The sequence below is a fragment of the Culex pipiens genome, chromosome 1, assembly GCF_016801865.2.
Source record: "Culex pipiens pallens isolate TS chromosome 1, TS_CPP_V2, whole genome shotgun sequence".
Lineage (NCBI taxonomy): Eukaryota > Metazoa > Arthropoda > Insecta > Diptera > Culicidae > Culex > Culex pipiens.
The window spans coordinates 6,467,112-6,483,341 of NC_068937.1; the positions used below are offsets into that span (position 1 = coordinate 6,467,112).

At 41.0% G+C, this 16,230-nt stretch overlaps 4 protein-coding genes across 5 annotated transcripts; 2 read left to right on the plus strand and 2 right to left on the minus strand.

The window, feature by feature from the left end:
* The first annotated feature begins 483 nt into the window (after positions 1–483).
* On the plus strand, positions 484–5,677 carry LOC120422044 (protein shifted). 2 transcript variants are annotated; one of them, XM_039585371.2, is made up of 7 exons: positions 484–692; positions 2,615–3,086; positions 3,144–3,320; positions 4,159–4,359; positions 4,993–5,088; positions 5,154–5,357; positions 5,419–5,677. In XM_039585371.2, exons 2-7 carry the CDS (start codon positions 2,675–2,677, stop codon positions 5,460–5,462), a joined length of 1,134 nt encoding a protein of 377 aa, XP_039441305.1. In that variant the 5' UTR covers positions 484–692; positions 2,615–2,674; the 3' UTR covers positions 5,463–5,677. The 2 variants fall into 2 exon arrangements, with proteins under 2 accessions (XP_039441305.1, XP_039441303.1); XM_039585369.2 differs by lacking the exon at positions 484–692 and having other exon boundaries at positions 3,144–3,287.
* On the minus strand, positions 5,644–11,057 carry LOC120422045 (5-demethoxyubiquinone hydroxylase, mitochondrial). Its single transcript, XM_052706673.1, has 3 exons — positions 10,987–11,057; positions 10,719–10,876; positions 5,644–6,149 (listed from the first exon to the last, which is right to left on the minus strand). Exons 2-3 carry the CDS (start codon positions 10,870–10,872, stop codon positions 5,719–5,721), a joined length of 585 nt encoding a protein of 194 aa, XP_052562633.1. The 5' UTR covers positions 10,873–10,876; positions 10,987–11,057; the 3' UTR covers positions 5,644–5,718.
* An 81-nt stretch (positions 11,058–11,138) lies between these two features.
* On the plus strand, positions 11,139–11,750 carry LOC120422048 (mediator of RNA polymerase II transcription subunit 10). The gene is made up of 2 exons (XM_039585374.2): positions 11,139–11,340; positions 11,401–11,750. Exons 1-2 carry the CDS (start codon positions 11,219–11,221, stop codon positions 11,669–11,671), a joined length of 393 nt encoding a protein of 130 aa, XP_039441308.1. The 5' UTR covers positions 11,139–11,218; the 3' UTR covers positions 11,672–11,750.
* A 96-nt stretch (positions 11,751–11,846) lies between these two features.
* LOC120422047 (uncharacterized) lies at positions 11,847–12,645 on the minus strand. Its single transcript, XM_039585373.2, has one exon. It carries the CDS (start codon positions 12,549–12,551, stop codon positions 12,093–12,095), a length of 459 nt encoding a protein of 152 aa, XP_039441307.1. The 5' UTR covers positions 12,552–12,645; the 3' UTR covers positions 11,847–12,092.
* Between the last annotated feature and the right edge of the window lie 3,585 nt (positions 12,646–16,230).

The window sequence follows — 16,230 nt, forward strand, 5'->3', positions numbered from 1 at the left end:
AGTTTGCCTGCTATGTTTGTTTGCAGAAACGTCAGCCTGCATACATTTGGTTTTGTTTGCGAGTTTTCTGCAAACAAGTTTGTAAGTTTGGCAAACTGTTAAACACAAAAATGTGCGAGTTTGTTTGTTTGCCATAGTCTAATGCCTCCCTTACTTGCTTACTCAAGCTGAAATAATCATTGCCGTCCAAATAATGTTTACAACGCTGTAATATAAACTATCGTCTCGCTGATTCACGCTTTCCACAGCAATCATATCTCTATCAGTAATTGAATGCCAATCATGCTTTGTTTACACATTGTTCACGCTCATTGACACGATCACTTATCCCGCACGCCTCTCTCTCTCTCTCTTTCCCGAAAATTCTCTTCTCTCACCTTTCTTCATTCTTCTCTGTTTTCCTTCTCTCACTTTGCCCACTCTCTCACGCGACGCGATCCAGTAGATCCAGAATCTCCTGCCTGGTTGGGAGCTAAACGCTCCTACGATCAGTCCACCAGCAAACTTCTCCGCGATCGGTCGTCCTTGTTCCGTGCCGTTCTTTCGCAGTTTTCCAACTCTCGATCGTTCGGACGGGATTTCTAGCCTTGTCACCCCATATAGAGACATTTTCCAGTGCGTGTGTACGTGCCCCAGCATGGTGTCCTTTCCGGAGTAGTGACTTCCTGCCAGCAGTAGACAGAAACGGAGAAGTGCGTATCCGATCGCTTTCCGGCAACAGGGGGGCCATCTGTTCCGGTCTGCAAAGACCGGTGGTGACTCAATTGCGCACGAACGCGAAGCCATCAGTTGCGAATGCGTTTCGCTATTTTGTGTCGCCTTGTTTCATATTATTTTTATATTAAATATATATATAACGCTTTTGCGCGGTGCGGGAGCAAAAGTCGAAAAACGACCGCGCGCCGGAAAACCGTGCAGAAAAAAAAGGTTCGCCTTCACGTCTGGAAGACACAACGGAGAGCGGTTACCACCATGGCCAGCGGCAGTTAGTCGGCGGCGCGCGCACTAACGAGATGTGGTGCGCGCGAGGGAAGTGTCAAGTCAAGAAGAGTCGGGGAAAGACCAGCAGAGAAAGAGGAAGATTGGGTTGGGATGGGAGTGTGTGCAAAAAAGCGACATGAAAACGACCATTCAATGGGTGCAGGGACGTACTCGAGGCGAGCGTTGGAAGCGCTCTGCAGTGTGGCGTTGAGCCGGACCTGGAGTCCTAGTCACTGCATGGCGGAAGAAAGTCTGCGGCGGCAGCGCGGGTTTGGCCCGGCTTGTTTGCTCCGTTTTTATGAATGCGTGAAAAACAGGCAACGAAACGATGTGCAAACATTAAACAGCAACGGAGAAGAACTTACTAGGAAGAATCGAGGGGTGAAGTTTATAGGGAAATGACGAATGTGGAAAGATCAGGGACCGCAACGCACGTGTAGTCATGATCTGTTTTTCTTTCGACGCCTTGAGAAGGATTTTAAATAAATCGAAACAATAAGTCCTAAATTGGGCCCTTGCGGTCCCGGAAAGTGCGAATGCGACGAGAGAGCGTCAGAAAACACCAACAATTAAACACTTGAGTGGATTAACTCCAATTTTTGAGGGGTCCCGAGACGCTGAACTCTCTCACGCTGCCTGCACTCTTTTCCGCTGATCGATTTAAAGGAGAGCCAGGCAGAAACGAGGAGAGAAACAAGAACATTGGTGCAGTGAGAAAGAAAAAATAAGCTGACGAACTGACCATTATAATTAGTTAAATGAAATTAAAAAGGAAGTGAATAATTAAGATTGATGATCACGTTCGGGGTGAGCGCAGCGAGCGTCGTGTCCTGCGCGCTCGCGTTTGTAAGCTGACAGTTAGTTGTCAAATTAAGAACCTTGCGAGAAGTAGGCGAACCCGCGCGCTCTCCAGTCAAGAACCTTCGGTTTCGGCACTAGTCCAAGTCGCCGACGAGCGCGATACAACATCGCCTACTCACATTTCCATATTAAGAACATTCGTACCAGGCGAGCATGATCGTACAGCGGGCAGAATGTTTGGATCGCTGTACGAAGGTTCTTGATCGAGCCAACTTTGCATTTGCGTTTATGTTTGGCTGTTTGGGCTCGCCTCTCCCTCTCCCTCTCTCGTTCGCTGCTTTATGATTGCATTATTATGGCTGGCTGGTGTTTATAAACGACTCATGATCCTCGCGCTCTCTGTTGGTTGATCGCGCGAGGATCACTTGGAGCCAAGAGAGAAGCCGTTTAGCACGTTGCTGCTCGCGTCGGAAGCGTTAAAACCATTGTGTGATTTAATGGAGCAAGATTAAATCACACTCGTTAAGGTGTTGTTAAATCGCTTTCGATTTAAACGTGAAATTGATGCGTGTTCTGCTGCTGCGCGCCGCCAAAGATCGTACCTGGTCGATAAATATGATGAATGGTTCATTATTATGCTGCGATCGTCGTCGTTCTCGCCTTGGCGAGTTGCCAGACGATGGGCGTGTTGCACGTTTGCGGACTGAACGTTCGCTGGTCACCGTACCGCACCGAATGCATCCCGTTGCAACTTTGTTGCCATGTTCTCGATCGTGCTTGAATCGCTTTTTATCGCGTAATTAATTTTTGGTCTCTTTCGGGATCTCGATAGGTTCATCGGCGGGCTGATTTGGACCTTTTTTGGGGGCGCACAAGAACACGACAAGTGACGATGGCCAGACGTGACTTGCTCGCAAATGTGGTCAAATACTTGTCGGTGCTGGTGTTGTTGGCGGCGGTGAGCCAAGTTTGCACGCGACAGGATCACTACTACTACCAGGAACCGTACGATGACGATCTTTCGCTGTGGATCAACGAGCAGCAGGTCAAGATCTTCAGCGGGGTCGCGATGAAGATCTACGCAATAGACAATGGTCGCGTTTCGCCGCACATCCGGGATCCGATGTTCAGCCACTACCTGCCGATCATTCCGTCGGAGGTCAGCTGTGTAAACTTCACGTGGCGATCCGGCTCCAAGAAGTACCATTACAACTTTGACCGGCTGATGTCCGAGGATGAATCGGTCCTTAAGCCACCGACCATTTCGATCAAAACCAGCGGACGGGTCCCGAAGAATGCCAAGGGTAAGTGAAGACCGCAGGTCGACCCTATCAATCCCCTTAACCCGATTCTCGCTTCAGAGTTTAGTGTGGCATTGCCTTGCTCCGGCAACGTGTCCGGAATCGCAGTTTTCAGCATCGGCCTGCTGATTCAGAGTCGCAAGGGCAAACCCGTCCCCGGGACTCCCCTGCGAATCAAACTGCGTAAGGAATGTGCACATAGAGGTGTGTATAGATCTTCTACTCTCTCTGCGCCAGGTAGTGTATGCCTTTTTATTACTTAAAATATTAATCCTCTCTCTCTCTCTCTATCTATCTCTGCCTCATTCTATCCCCTTCGCTATCGCCCTTTTCGATCTGTTAGTTCCAAAAATTTTGGCTGACACAAATATCTCTCCTAAAGCTTTGTTTTGCGCATCCCCGCCAAATTCTAGAAGAAAGTTAAGCTTAGCGAGAACCATTGGTTTTGGGTAGTAGCAGATGCTACTTTTTTTGTACGAACTCAGTCGCTCCCTTTTCCTGCGCGCGCAGGTCTCGTTCACTCACGATTCTCTCTTGCGCTCTCGTGAGAGAGTAAACGTGTGTCCAATTAGCGTTTAGCCGGTTGTTACTCGCTTCAAGCGATTTTGATTGTCGATTGAGATGTTGAATGATTTGAGCTTGACCCTTTTTAGTTATTTCAATCTCGGTAAATCCCATGCTTTTTGAGAATGGCCGCTTCTAGTTTGCTTGTAATGTTTTTTCCCCCAGAAAAATGTAGAACGCTTCATTTGATAGAATTGGCTTGTTGAATCCATTCATACGAAACAGCATTTCACAGCAACAAAATTAAGTCAAGTTACCTTTTTTCGGCCAACAAAGTGTAACGAAATGCTGCCCTTAAGTATGAAAGTTGAATAAATCGCATGGACTAAACATATATTCACCCAAACCTACCAAGAACAGAATCCAACCAAAAAAAAAAAAGATTTAGTCGATCCGTTTCTTTTCCTCCCCGCTCCGTCCCAATCCTGAAATCCCAACCCCCATCAAAAAAAACATCTAAAAACCCCGTACGAAAAAACCTATTTTGAATTACCACCGCCGACCGTTGAAGGACCCGACCCGGAGTGTGACAAAAAGTGCGCCAACCGGGGCGTCTGCAACGAGGACAAGATCTGCGTTTGCCCCGAAGGGTACATGGGCCAGTACTGCCAGACGGCGCTTTGCTACCCGCAGTGTATGAACGGCGGCAATTGTACCGCCCCCGGGAACTGTTCCTGCCCGCTCGGATACCAGGGACGGCACTGCGAGGGTGGTAAGTTGATGATTACATAGCTCGACATTTCTGAAGTTGATGTCAGTAAAGGTTTCTGTTTCGTCAAGGTGTGATGAATGTGGGCTTCCCTTACCAGCTCGAATTGACAGAATTTGATTTTAGTAGATTCCTTGCAAATATATAAAATTGACACAACAACACCACAAGAACCAGAAGTTTACGAACAGGAAGCAAAAAATTAAAACGACTACATTAAATGTTCATATTAATAATTATTCATTTTTATTCACGTACAACGAAAGAATCAACAAAACATAACAACACTTTAAAATGACAGATCACATCTTTGCGCTGTCACGGCATCAACCAATGACAGCTATGCTGCAACTGGAGAGCCCAGCGGCGCGCAGATTACACGAACGGACTGCGCTTTCTGGTGGAAACTGTCAAAATTCCCAGTCACGACGTTCTAGCAGGATTCTAGCCGAGTTCTTACAAAGCTGTATATTTTTACAGAATTCTAGCAGAAATGTTCCACTGTTCTAGCAGAACCAGCTCTGATAGAATATTTCGTGACTGCGTCAAAGCGTTTACTGACATCAACTACAAAAATTATGAGTTGTGTTATCGATTGGGGCTTATCAAATGCTGAATATCTGTCGTAAATTTTAGGAATTTGCTCGGAAAAGTGCCTAAATGGAGGCAAGTGCATCCAAAAGGACAAGTGCGAGTGCACCAAGGGGTACTACGGATTGCGCTGTGAATTTTGTAAGGAAATATCGTACGCGGTGACGTAGGACTACGTCGTTTTTATAAATTTATGTTTTTTGCAGCAAAATGCGTGATCCCGTGTCTGCACGAGGGAAAGTGCAAGGGGGTCAACAAGTGTCGCTGCAAACCGGGCCTCAGCGGGGACCACTGCCAGATTGGGCGCCGCCAGCGTTCCACGTGCAAGAGACCGTGCAAACACGGCACGTGCATGCCGGACCACACGTGCACCTGCTTCGACGGGTGGTTCGGGAAGCTTTGCAATCGGCGTAAGTTTGAAAGACTTGCAAAAAAAAATCTAGCACCATTTAATAAATTAAAATTTTGCAGGAGAGAAAAAGAAGCGCAACGGTGCGAAAGTACCCAGAGGATAGAGTCAAGCTGTTCCTGGAATTGCACAGCATCTGCAGAACATCACTGTTTCTATTGCCGCTCGGCTTTCGTCGCTTTCGTATATAGTTTTCAACTAGGGCTTCTTCTTTTTCGTTCCATCTTGTTTCTTTCCTAACGCCCCTCCCCCCACAGAGAGATTGGGAGAATAAATCCACATGTGTATTTTGTTGTGATAAATAAACGAAAATTTATAGTTTCTCAGTATTAACCAAACATAAATATTGAAAACCTTATTGCCTACACTCGTTCGGCTATTTTTATCGCCGTCTTGCAGCCAAACTTGATCACGTCGGTGAGTGCCTTGTAGAAGGGCGCCTGCTCGGCTCCCTCTTCCAGCCCAATGTCGTGATGCTCTTGCTCCTCGTTCCGGAAGCGCGTCACAATTTCCAGCAGTTCGTGGTCCTTAAACTTCGGGTCGTCCATCATTTGGCGCAGCTGGTCGTTGTAGTGTTCGACAATTACCGATTCCACCGCGACAGTGCACGCCATGGCGGCCTTTTCGCCGAGGAGGGCCGTTCCGGCTCCGAGCGCAAAGCCGGCCAAGTTCCAGAAGGGCAACAGGACCGTTGGGCGGGCGCGGTACTTGACCATCAACCGGTCAAATTCGGCCTTGTGGACCTTTTCCTGTTCCCACATGTGCTCGATCGTTTTGCCTGCCTTGGTGTGACCTTTTGTGATATTTTGGAGTTGAAAAATTTAAAAAGACGTCAATCTAGATAAAAATCATGTTGAAATATGCTCTCAACAGAGCAAACATAAAATTGTTGGTAAAATAACTTGAGTCAGATCTTGGGTGTGATCTCTCGAAAAATTAAAAAAAGAGTAAAAATAACCAATGATCATAATTTTTAAACCCCAAAAATAAAAAGTAGCACAACAAATAAATCAAATTTTCATTGAAATCGGCTAACATAAACTTTTTATGAATTCTTGTAAAATGAAACAACTAAAAATTTAAACAAAAAAAAATCTCATGCGAATCAATACGTTTTTACAAGTCATAAAAAAAGTTAATAAAGTTTTGCCTTCCTCACCTCAATGAGGAAAATGAACTTCTTTATTCGACCTCTTAGACCAGGCCTGCCCAACGTCCGGCCCGCGGGCCGGATCCGGCCCGTGAAGCCATTTCATCCGGCCCGCGATGGCTTTTCAAAATAGTTCTATGACCGGCCCTTGAGGCTGTTCATGAAATATTAAATAAATAAATTGATTGTCTAAAATAAACAAAATAAGCTTGAGATCAAATTTAAACATCCCAAGTAACATTTTTTCCAGGAGTTCTACAAGAGCTTTTCAAGATAGCTACAGCATAGCAGTTTGGACCGCGGTACGATAAAATTCTCTTCAAAACTTCTTCAGGAGTTTGGAAGAGTACTTGAAGAGAGTTTTTTCCTACCGCGGTCCAAACAACATTCTTCATGTTTGAATTTAATTCTTATAATTTCCTTATTGATATTTTTAAACTGAAAACTTGTCCATTTCGTAAAATTGTGAAATTTATGAAAAAACTTGGATTGTTGTCTAAAAATTTACAAAAAGACACTAAATTAAAAAAAAAATCAGTTTTAACTGTGTTTTTTTTTTCAAATTGAAGTTGTTTTCTATTTTCTATTTTTTGAATAAATATGTAAGCAAAAACTAATGTATTTTCCAGAACAACTTTTCAGTTTGAGAAAAGCTTTAAAATGCAAATTCATACTGAATACACTCATCCCTCATATTCGGAACAGTTTACAGATCGGCCAATGTTCAAAAAATCATAGCAAATCGATAATTGAACGTAATGATTCGCTGTTACCTTCATTTGAAAGCTTTTCTTGGGATCTTTCGAATGCTGTATCTAACAACTGCAAATTTCAACTTTTATATCAAGTTTTTGAAGAAAAACTTTGACCCTTGAAATCCACAAATTCGGAACACTTTTTTCTTACGGATGTAAACAAACTTTGGTTCTCCCCATGAGTACACAACTTTTACAAAATAATGACTTCACGCACTGAAACCAACGAAATTCAAGCTTAGTTAAGTTTTATGAATGGTGTGATAACTTTTTTTTTGTGAAAATATCGGTTAAATTCAGGTGTTCCACAATAGAGTAATCTACGTGCGCATGTATTGCGTGTACGTACACGAAAAAGATTGAGGTTAAATTTTGTCCAGACAGCAAAATCAAATGGTGCGCTAGTGTGTGTACACGAAACGTCATAAAGCTCTATTGTGGGAGGCACAATAACATCCCACAATCATGGAACAGGCAATTTGGAGGCAGTGTTTTGCTGCTAGGGATAAAATAGTCTTGAAATGAAGGTTTTTGTTCAAAAAGTACTACTTTTACTAGTGAAATAGCAAGAGAATGTCCAAATAAAGGTCCTAAAAATAATAGGGTCGACAGAAAAGATGCATTTGGTATGCTATTGACAAATTATCACAAAAGTGTTCCGAATTTGTGGGTGTTCCGAATATGTGGGATGACTGTACTGCCCATAATTGAAAATTCGGCTATTATGCCAAATCAAGTATTCCGAGAAAAACGCGTTTTAGTGTTTGACACAAAATCTCCGTCAAGGTAATTTCCCATAAGAGTGGCATATTAGCCGTTTGGTTTTTCGCATCGGCAGCCAAGTCTAGAGATATTAGCACCAGGTGGTAGAGGACGTTCCAACGCATCTTCTGGAACTTGAATTTTACTGAAATACACTATTTCAGTAAAATTCAAGTTCCAGAAGATGCGTTGGAACGTCCTCTACCACCTGGTGCTAATATCTCGTTTTTGCCAAAAGTGGATATTAGCCGTTTTTTCAATGTTGGGCAGTGTACTAAATATTAAAAAATGTCTCAAAATGAGTCAAGCAATTAGGAAGCAAAAAATATATTTTTAATAAGCTTTGAATTTCGAAAAAAAAAAATTAAAAAAGTAAAAAAAATAAAATAATTTATTTTTTTTACTTTTTTAAATTTGTGTTTTTTTAAATCATTTGTTTTTTTTTAGTTGAATAAAGGTGTACAACAACGCGAAATGTTTTTTTTGTAAAGGATATTCGAATCCAAATTTCGTTTGAATAAATTTTACCATGTCTCATTATTTTTTTATATTGTAGTGTTGAGGAAATTAAACTAACAAAAAATGCAACAACCATAAAAATTAGAATGTTTTTTTTTTAAATATTATATCAAGGTATTAAATTGTACTATACAATTTTAAGCAAATAAAAATTGAAATAAGTCAAATAAACACATTTTTTGCAAGTTATCTTTGTTTTTCATTCTTTAAATCAAGATATATGAATCCTATTTGCAACACTAGATCTTCTATTTATTTACTTTAAAAGAACCCAATCATGAAAAATCTTATTTTTTCAACTTTTATCAAATATTAGTTCCGGCCCGCCACTGTTTTAGAAAAATCAGATCTGGCCCGCAAGACTAAAAGGTTGGGCACCCCTGTCTTAGACCCACCTTCACGTATACCTATCGACTCAGAATCAAGTCCATGCACCGAAAAATATGCACACGATTATCTCCGGACTGGTTGAACCGTTTTGGTCTCATTCGAGCCGATTATGAAGTTTAGAAAAGTACTTCAAAAGTTATGCTAAAAAAACGATTTTAGCTAAACTTCGCAAGATTGTGAAAAGGGTAGTTTTTGTCAGAAAACCCGTCATGCTATATAACTACCTAAACAAACAGGAACGTGAGCGGGGGATCCCCACGTTTCTTCCTCCCCTGTAGATTCAGAACTGTATTGTTGTTTGAACATTCGTGTTCATACTCAATCCAATTTAACGAATCATCTTTGCGGTTAACTTTACGCAGTTGGCCTGGCCGCTTCGACGTTTGTGATGTTTCAATGCATTCTAATGCAATAGCGCACTGCAAATGTTGATAATGACAAGAAGATGCTAGGCGTCAATCAACCTAAGGCATTCTCCAGGATGCCCTCGAAAGACAGGCTGCGCTAGGGTTAGATTAGATTAGATTAGAAAACCCGTCAAGCTATATATTGTTAGAAAGGTATTTGAACGCGTTCAAAAGATTGAAGATCTGACAACCCCATCAAAAGTTATGAGCACTTAAGTGTTATTTTTATACTTTTTTGAGGCCGGATCTCAAATATTTTGATGAAAAAGTTGTCCGGATCTACCACGCCACCCATCGTTGGATATGTATTCAAAGACCTTTCAAATAAGGGACCATCCACAAACCACGTGGACAGTTTTTTGGAAATCTCAACCCCCCCCCCCCCCTCGTGGACAATTGTCCATTAAAAAAAAACTTTTTTGTATGGAGCGTGGAGAATCGCGACCCCCCCCCCCCCCCCTTAAGTGTCCACGTGGTTTATGGATGGTCCCTAAGCCCAAAAGATTGAAGATCTGACAACCCTATCAAAAGTTGTAAGTACTTTAGTGTTTTGAAAACACTTTTTTTGAGGCCGGATCTCATATATTTTGATAAAAATAAGTGTTATTTATACACTTTCTTGAGACTGTGTACTGTATTAACTTTAAGAATGCGAGGAAGGCACCAACCACCTAAAGGTAGATTAAGTAACGTTTTTTTTCATGTAAAATCAAGAATTTTCAGCAACTAAAATGCATTATCACGCGTTGATTATCACATGTATGGACTCGTTTAAACATATTTTGGGTTTTAGTAAAATTACATTGTAGCACAGGTACCGCAACATGTTTTTATTTCGCAGAAAAAAATATCGCTACCTACTTAAATATTATGAAAAACTATAAAGCGAAATCGAAAAAAAATAAAAATCCTTTCTAACACTTTCTTTTGCAATGTTGTGGGGCAAAAATTGGCTTAACCGTTATATTTACCGGGATATGATTTTTTGAAAAAACAAAAAGTTTTCGGGAAAATCTTCAAAAACGTAATTTTTTGGACCACCCTATTTCGGGAAAGACCAAACAAAACAATATGGGTCTAACATTATTTTAATTTGTTGTTTTATTTTTCATACTTTATCCAGCTCCAACTCAAAAATAACTTAACAAAAATTTATTTATTTTTAATCGAAAAAATATTTTTTTTGTAAGTAATTTTCTACTTATCATTTTCACTTTCCATTTTTTGGAAATCACCTTTAAAAATTCACAAGTAATAAATCCACGTAGTCCCACGTCAAATAAAATGTTATAACCCCTCAGCCTACGACCTTTTGAAAACAAGTCACATGCTCAAACATAAAATTCTCCAAAAATTTAAATGAAAATGATCAAACTCACCCAGCACCGCCAGCTGGCCCTTGTAGATCTGGTTGGCACCGAGCTCGCCGGCGTGGTCCACCCGGATAATCCGGTCGATCATCTCCGGGCAGCGCTTGGTGCCGGTTCCAGCACTGAGGTGGAGTCCTCGCGAGCAAATCGTCTGGCGCAGCATAGTTCTGGAAGGAATAAACGTAGTTATGTAATGAAATGATGAAGATATAAATTAATTTATACCAAGAATATTATCAGAAATTATAAATTTAATACTTTAAACAATAATAATTACCGAATTGCGTGATTCTTCAAGAAGTTTAACAAACTTGCGAAATGTTTTGCACTCAAAAACAAACAAACCAATGTCGACTAGCATCTCCCTTTGGCGAAAAGGCCTTTTCGTCACCGCGACGCGAACTGTCAGTTGCAACTCATTTTTTGAGTAAACTCCAGCGAACGTGTACAACATAAACAAGCTACCTCCCAAACTGAGTGTGTTTTGTTTGCTCGAGGAAACGTGAAAAATGGCTTCTCCGTTGGAAAATTTGGAAAATCACCTGGAAATGTTTATCGAAAACGTGCGCCAGATCCGGATCATCGTGAGCGACTTCCAGCCGCAGGGCCAGAACGTGCTGAACCAGAAAATGTGAGTGTTTTTGGGTGTGAATATCTTTTTACGCTGACGCGAATCTTCCCCTCCCCGCAGACAATCGCTGGTGACCGGGCTGCAGGAGATCGACAAGCTGAAGAACCAGGTCGATGTGAACGTGCCGCTGGAGGTGTTTGACTACATCGACCAGGGCCGGAATCCGCAGCTGTACACGAAGGATTGTATTGATAAGGCGCTGACGAAGAACGAGGAGGTCAAGGGGAAGATTGACGCGTACCGGAAGTTCAAGAGCAACCTGCTGTCGGAGCTGAGCGATACGTTCCCCGGTGAGATCGGCAAGTACAAGGCGATCCGGGGGGATGAGTAGGAGAAGGGTTTGAGGAGAGGGTGGTGGGACAGCTTTCTTTTACTGAAATGGGGTAAAATATGAAAATTATGCTAATTTATTTTAGCTATTTTTTAGGTAGAACATTGAGAAATTCCTTTAGTTTTGAATGATTAAAAGGTGACAATTCAGAACATTTTTGATTCTTTTTTATTGTGCTAGTTGATGAAACACTTGTTCGCGATACATTTTTCAATAGTTCTTCATTTTTTTACAGTTTAATTATTAACTTTTCAAGCAATCAACGAAGACCTTCCAGTATTTTATTGTAATTATGGCTTAATTGTTTATGACGAACGATATCATAGTTTTCATGTAAATAATTTAGGACTTCCCTCTCGACACCAAACCATGAATTAGACCTAACTAAAGCTTTTCGTTCAACCCATCCTTATATACGGCCCTACCCCTCCGACAGAACGCTCCTCTCCAGGCTGAAATCGTACTCCATGGCGTGCGACCGACCCGCCTTCCCGATGAATGCCATTATCTCGTTAACCTGGTACTGCGTAATTTCCTGCCCGTTGTCCTTGGCGAGCTCCGGCGAAAGTTTGAACGGCACTCCGCTCAGGTATGGCACCCGTTCCTCACTCTTTTGACGCGCCACCGGAGTGGCCGGCGTGGACGATGGTCGCGACGCACCACCCACCATCGGGCTGCCCGGAATCGCCGGATAGATGCTGCTGCTGCCATTGCCAAAGTGGGAAGGTGACCCTCCGTCTGTGATCGGGGAAGATCCTTGTCTGCGCTCGATGAAGATGAAGTCGTCCTCCTTGGGGGCCGGCGGAACGGGGCCCGGGATGGCCGGTTCCGCTGGGGTGTGGTCCGGGCTGTGTTTCTTGCTCTTGAAGAAGGAGAACATTGTTTTGAGGAATTTTACACTTTTTTTGCGACGCGTTCTGGTTGTTTATGTTTTTCAAAGGATTCTGACAGGTTTGTGTGTGGGAGGGATTTCGAAGGGGTGAGTCATTCCGAGGGGTTCACCAATGTTATTCCCATTTTCTTGCATGTAATTAGGTCAACTGCTGTAGAGCAACACACGCACGTTCAAAATAACTCAGTTTTTGTCAAAACCGAACTTCCCAGAAATGAACAAATAATCAGTCAGTTTTCTGTAAATTATATTTCAAACTACAAACGAGCTCGGAGCAGGCGCTGACTACCTTATCCTGAGTGAAGTGATAGAAGTGTGGAGGATGTTGTTTCCGGATAAATTTCCTTGCTGCGATGATTAATGGAGACTAATTTTGAAAATCATCACCCTTTCCCTCGTATACACTCAACCCCCGGTGGTTGGTCACTTTTTCGTTTGACACCCCGTTGGTTGGTCAAAGTCAAACTAAAAAGTGACGAACTGTCACTTTTTACACGGCGCTCACGCACACTATCAAAACAAACGTTTGGTAGTGTGTGTGAACTCCGTGTAAAAGGGGTGTCAAACTAAAAAGTGACCCCGTTCGTTGACAACAGTCGGTGTCAAACCATCGGGGTTTGAGTGTAATTATGACTCTCACTTGCGTCATACCAGAACCAAGAGAATGATAGAAAAAGAGAAATCACAAATCCGTATAAATAATTTCAAGATTTTTCAGATGTAACCGAAAACGCGATCAAAGATTAAAGTGAAAGAATAAGGCTTTTAACTGCTTATTTAATTGTCGGTGTACAGGACGCCGCACTGCTTAATCATTTTTTGACGTTTTGCAGTCCAAACCCCATTGTTCAACAATTCATGGAACGATATACCTGAATTCAGCGAAAATTTTCCTAAGTCCCAACAATTCAAACCATTGTTCAACAATTCATGGAACGATATACCTGTTTGCCGTATAGTTTGTATGTAAAGCTAATTTATTTTCGTGATAATTTTTATAAGTCCAAATAATTTAATCAATTGATTGACCATTATCAGAACGATAACTGTTCGCCATGTGATTGGTCTATAATTTATTTGTATGGTTCTACCATACATGTTACGATATATTTATGATAAATTTTGAGGCCACATTTCATAATAAAATGCATTTTAAACCGCCAAACGTAATGTAACTGAGATAGCTCAATTAGATAAGGCGGCAGCACCACGGAAGAATCAACAGGAGACATCATCATCAAGCGGTAACAAATCCCGGACATTACAAAAAAAAACGCTCACCATTAATAATCATATCGAGGTTTTTAAGCGAAGATGGCGTTCGAATGGTGAACGCCCGAAATGTCAAAATCACACAGTGGTACCAACATTACGGAACAAGTGTGCCATGGCATGACAGCCAAATTTTTTTGCTAATGTTGGTGCTACTGCGCGATTTTGACATTTCGGGCGTTCACCATTCGAACGCCATCTTCGCTTAAAAACCTGGATACTTACCATTCCCGTTAAATCCATAGTTCCCAGAACATTTGTAAAGTTTATTTTTTGGCTCCTCCCTTTTCAAATGGTGTCGGTAAGTGTCGGTAAAGCAGTTCACCATTTAAAATCATATTTTATTAATTTGTGGTACGGTTCACATAAAATAAGAATTGAACAGTTTGGGGTAGGGTATGACTATGATCCACGAAAAAAATCCCTTGTAAAAATGTATTGTAACATTACCTAACGACCTATTTAATAAATTGTAGGATTGTTTGGGGAATGGAAAATGTACGGTTGCACCCTATTTGGTGTATTATTAAGATCATTTAGGAAAAATCATTCGACAAATGGTGACTGTATGGTTGTTGACTATGCGGGAAATCGACCAGAGTATACAAAATTAACTAAACGGTCAAAACAACCAAAACTACTAAATCGACCAAAATTACTAAATCGGCTGAAATGACCGAATCGACAAAAATACCAAATTGACCAAATTACCAAAATAAGCTAATTGCTAAATCGACCAAAATCACAATATTAACCGAATCGGTAAAAATTAACAAAATGACCAAAATATCAAAAATGACCAAATCGGCCAAAATGACAAATTCGACCAAAATGACGAAAACTACCAAAATTACTAAATCGAAAAAAATACCAAAATGACAATATTGACCAAATCGATAAAAATAAACAAAATGACCAAAATATCTAAAAAGGCCAAAATGACCAATTCGACCAAAACGATCAGAATGGCCAAAATGATCAATTCAACCAAAATCTACCACATCGGGAAAAGACCAAAACGACTGAAATTACCCAAAACGATCAGAATGGCCAAAATTACCAAATCTGCCAAAATGATCAATTCGGCCAAAATCATTGATTGATAAAAATAAACAAAATAACCAAAATATCTAAAAAGGACAAAATGACCAAATCGACCAAAACTGCCAAATTGGAAAAGGCAAATTCGACCAAAATGACCAAATCGGCCAAAGTGGCAAATTTGACCAAAACTATCAAAATGACCAAATCGAAAAAATGGCCAAAATGACAATATTGATTAAATCGATAAAAAATAAACAAAATGACCAAAATATCTAAAAAGGCCAAAAATTACCACATCGACCAAAATTACCAAATCGACCAAAATGGCCAAAACGACCAAAATGACCGAATCGGCTAAAATGACAAATTCGACCAAAACTACCAAAATGGCCAAAACGATCAAATCGACTAAAACGACTAAAATTACCAAAACGATCAGAATGGCCGAAATGACCAAATCTGCCAAAACGATCAATTCTACCCAATCGACCAAAATGGCTAAAACAATCAAAATGACCAAATCGACTAAAATTACCGATATAAGCAAATTGCCAAATCGATCAAAATGACATTGACCAAACCGGTAAAATTGAACAAAATGACCAAAATATCCAAAAAATGGCCAAAATAACAAAATCGACCAAAATTATCAAATCGGGAAAAAGGCGAATTCGACCAAAAGTGCCAAATCGACCAAAATGGCCAAAATGACCAAAATGACCAAATCGGCCAAAATAGCAAATTCGACCAAAACGACTAAAATTACAAAAACGATCAAAATGACCAAAATGGCTAAAACCATCAAAATGATCAAATCGTCCAAATAGCCAATTCGACCAAATCGGCCAATATGGTCAAAGACCAAAATGGCCAAAACGACCAAATTGACTAGGCTTAGTGTTTTATCACGATTTCGCGGACAGTGTGGAATTCCACAATTTTCGTGAAATTATAAGAATTAATGCATAAAGTTAACAAATCTAACAAATATGCAATAAATATCGACAATTGTTTTAAGCGAGGTTTTAAGAGTAATTTTGATGTAAAATTTAAAATAATTGTTACAACATTATTACAAAATTGTTACAAAAAGAAACGAGTGCTACTACCTGATTGGGTCCTTAAATTAATCTTGTGTTCACAACAATAGAGCTAATTTTTCAGAGTACAATGACCTTTTTTATACGATACGAGATTTTTACTCGAAACTAGGTGTCCGAAGGCTTGATTGATGAGGCAAATTGCAACCCTCTTTTTACACCTAAGCTTCCATCCACCGCGGGATTCGAACTGACAACCTTTGGATTGTGAGTCCAACTGCCTACCAGCGACTCCACCGAGACAGAACCCA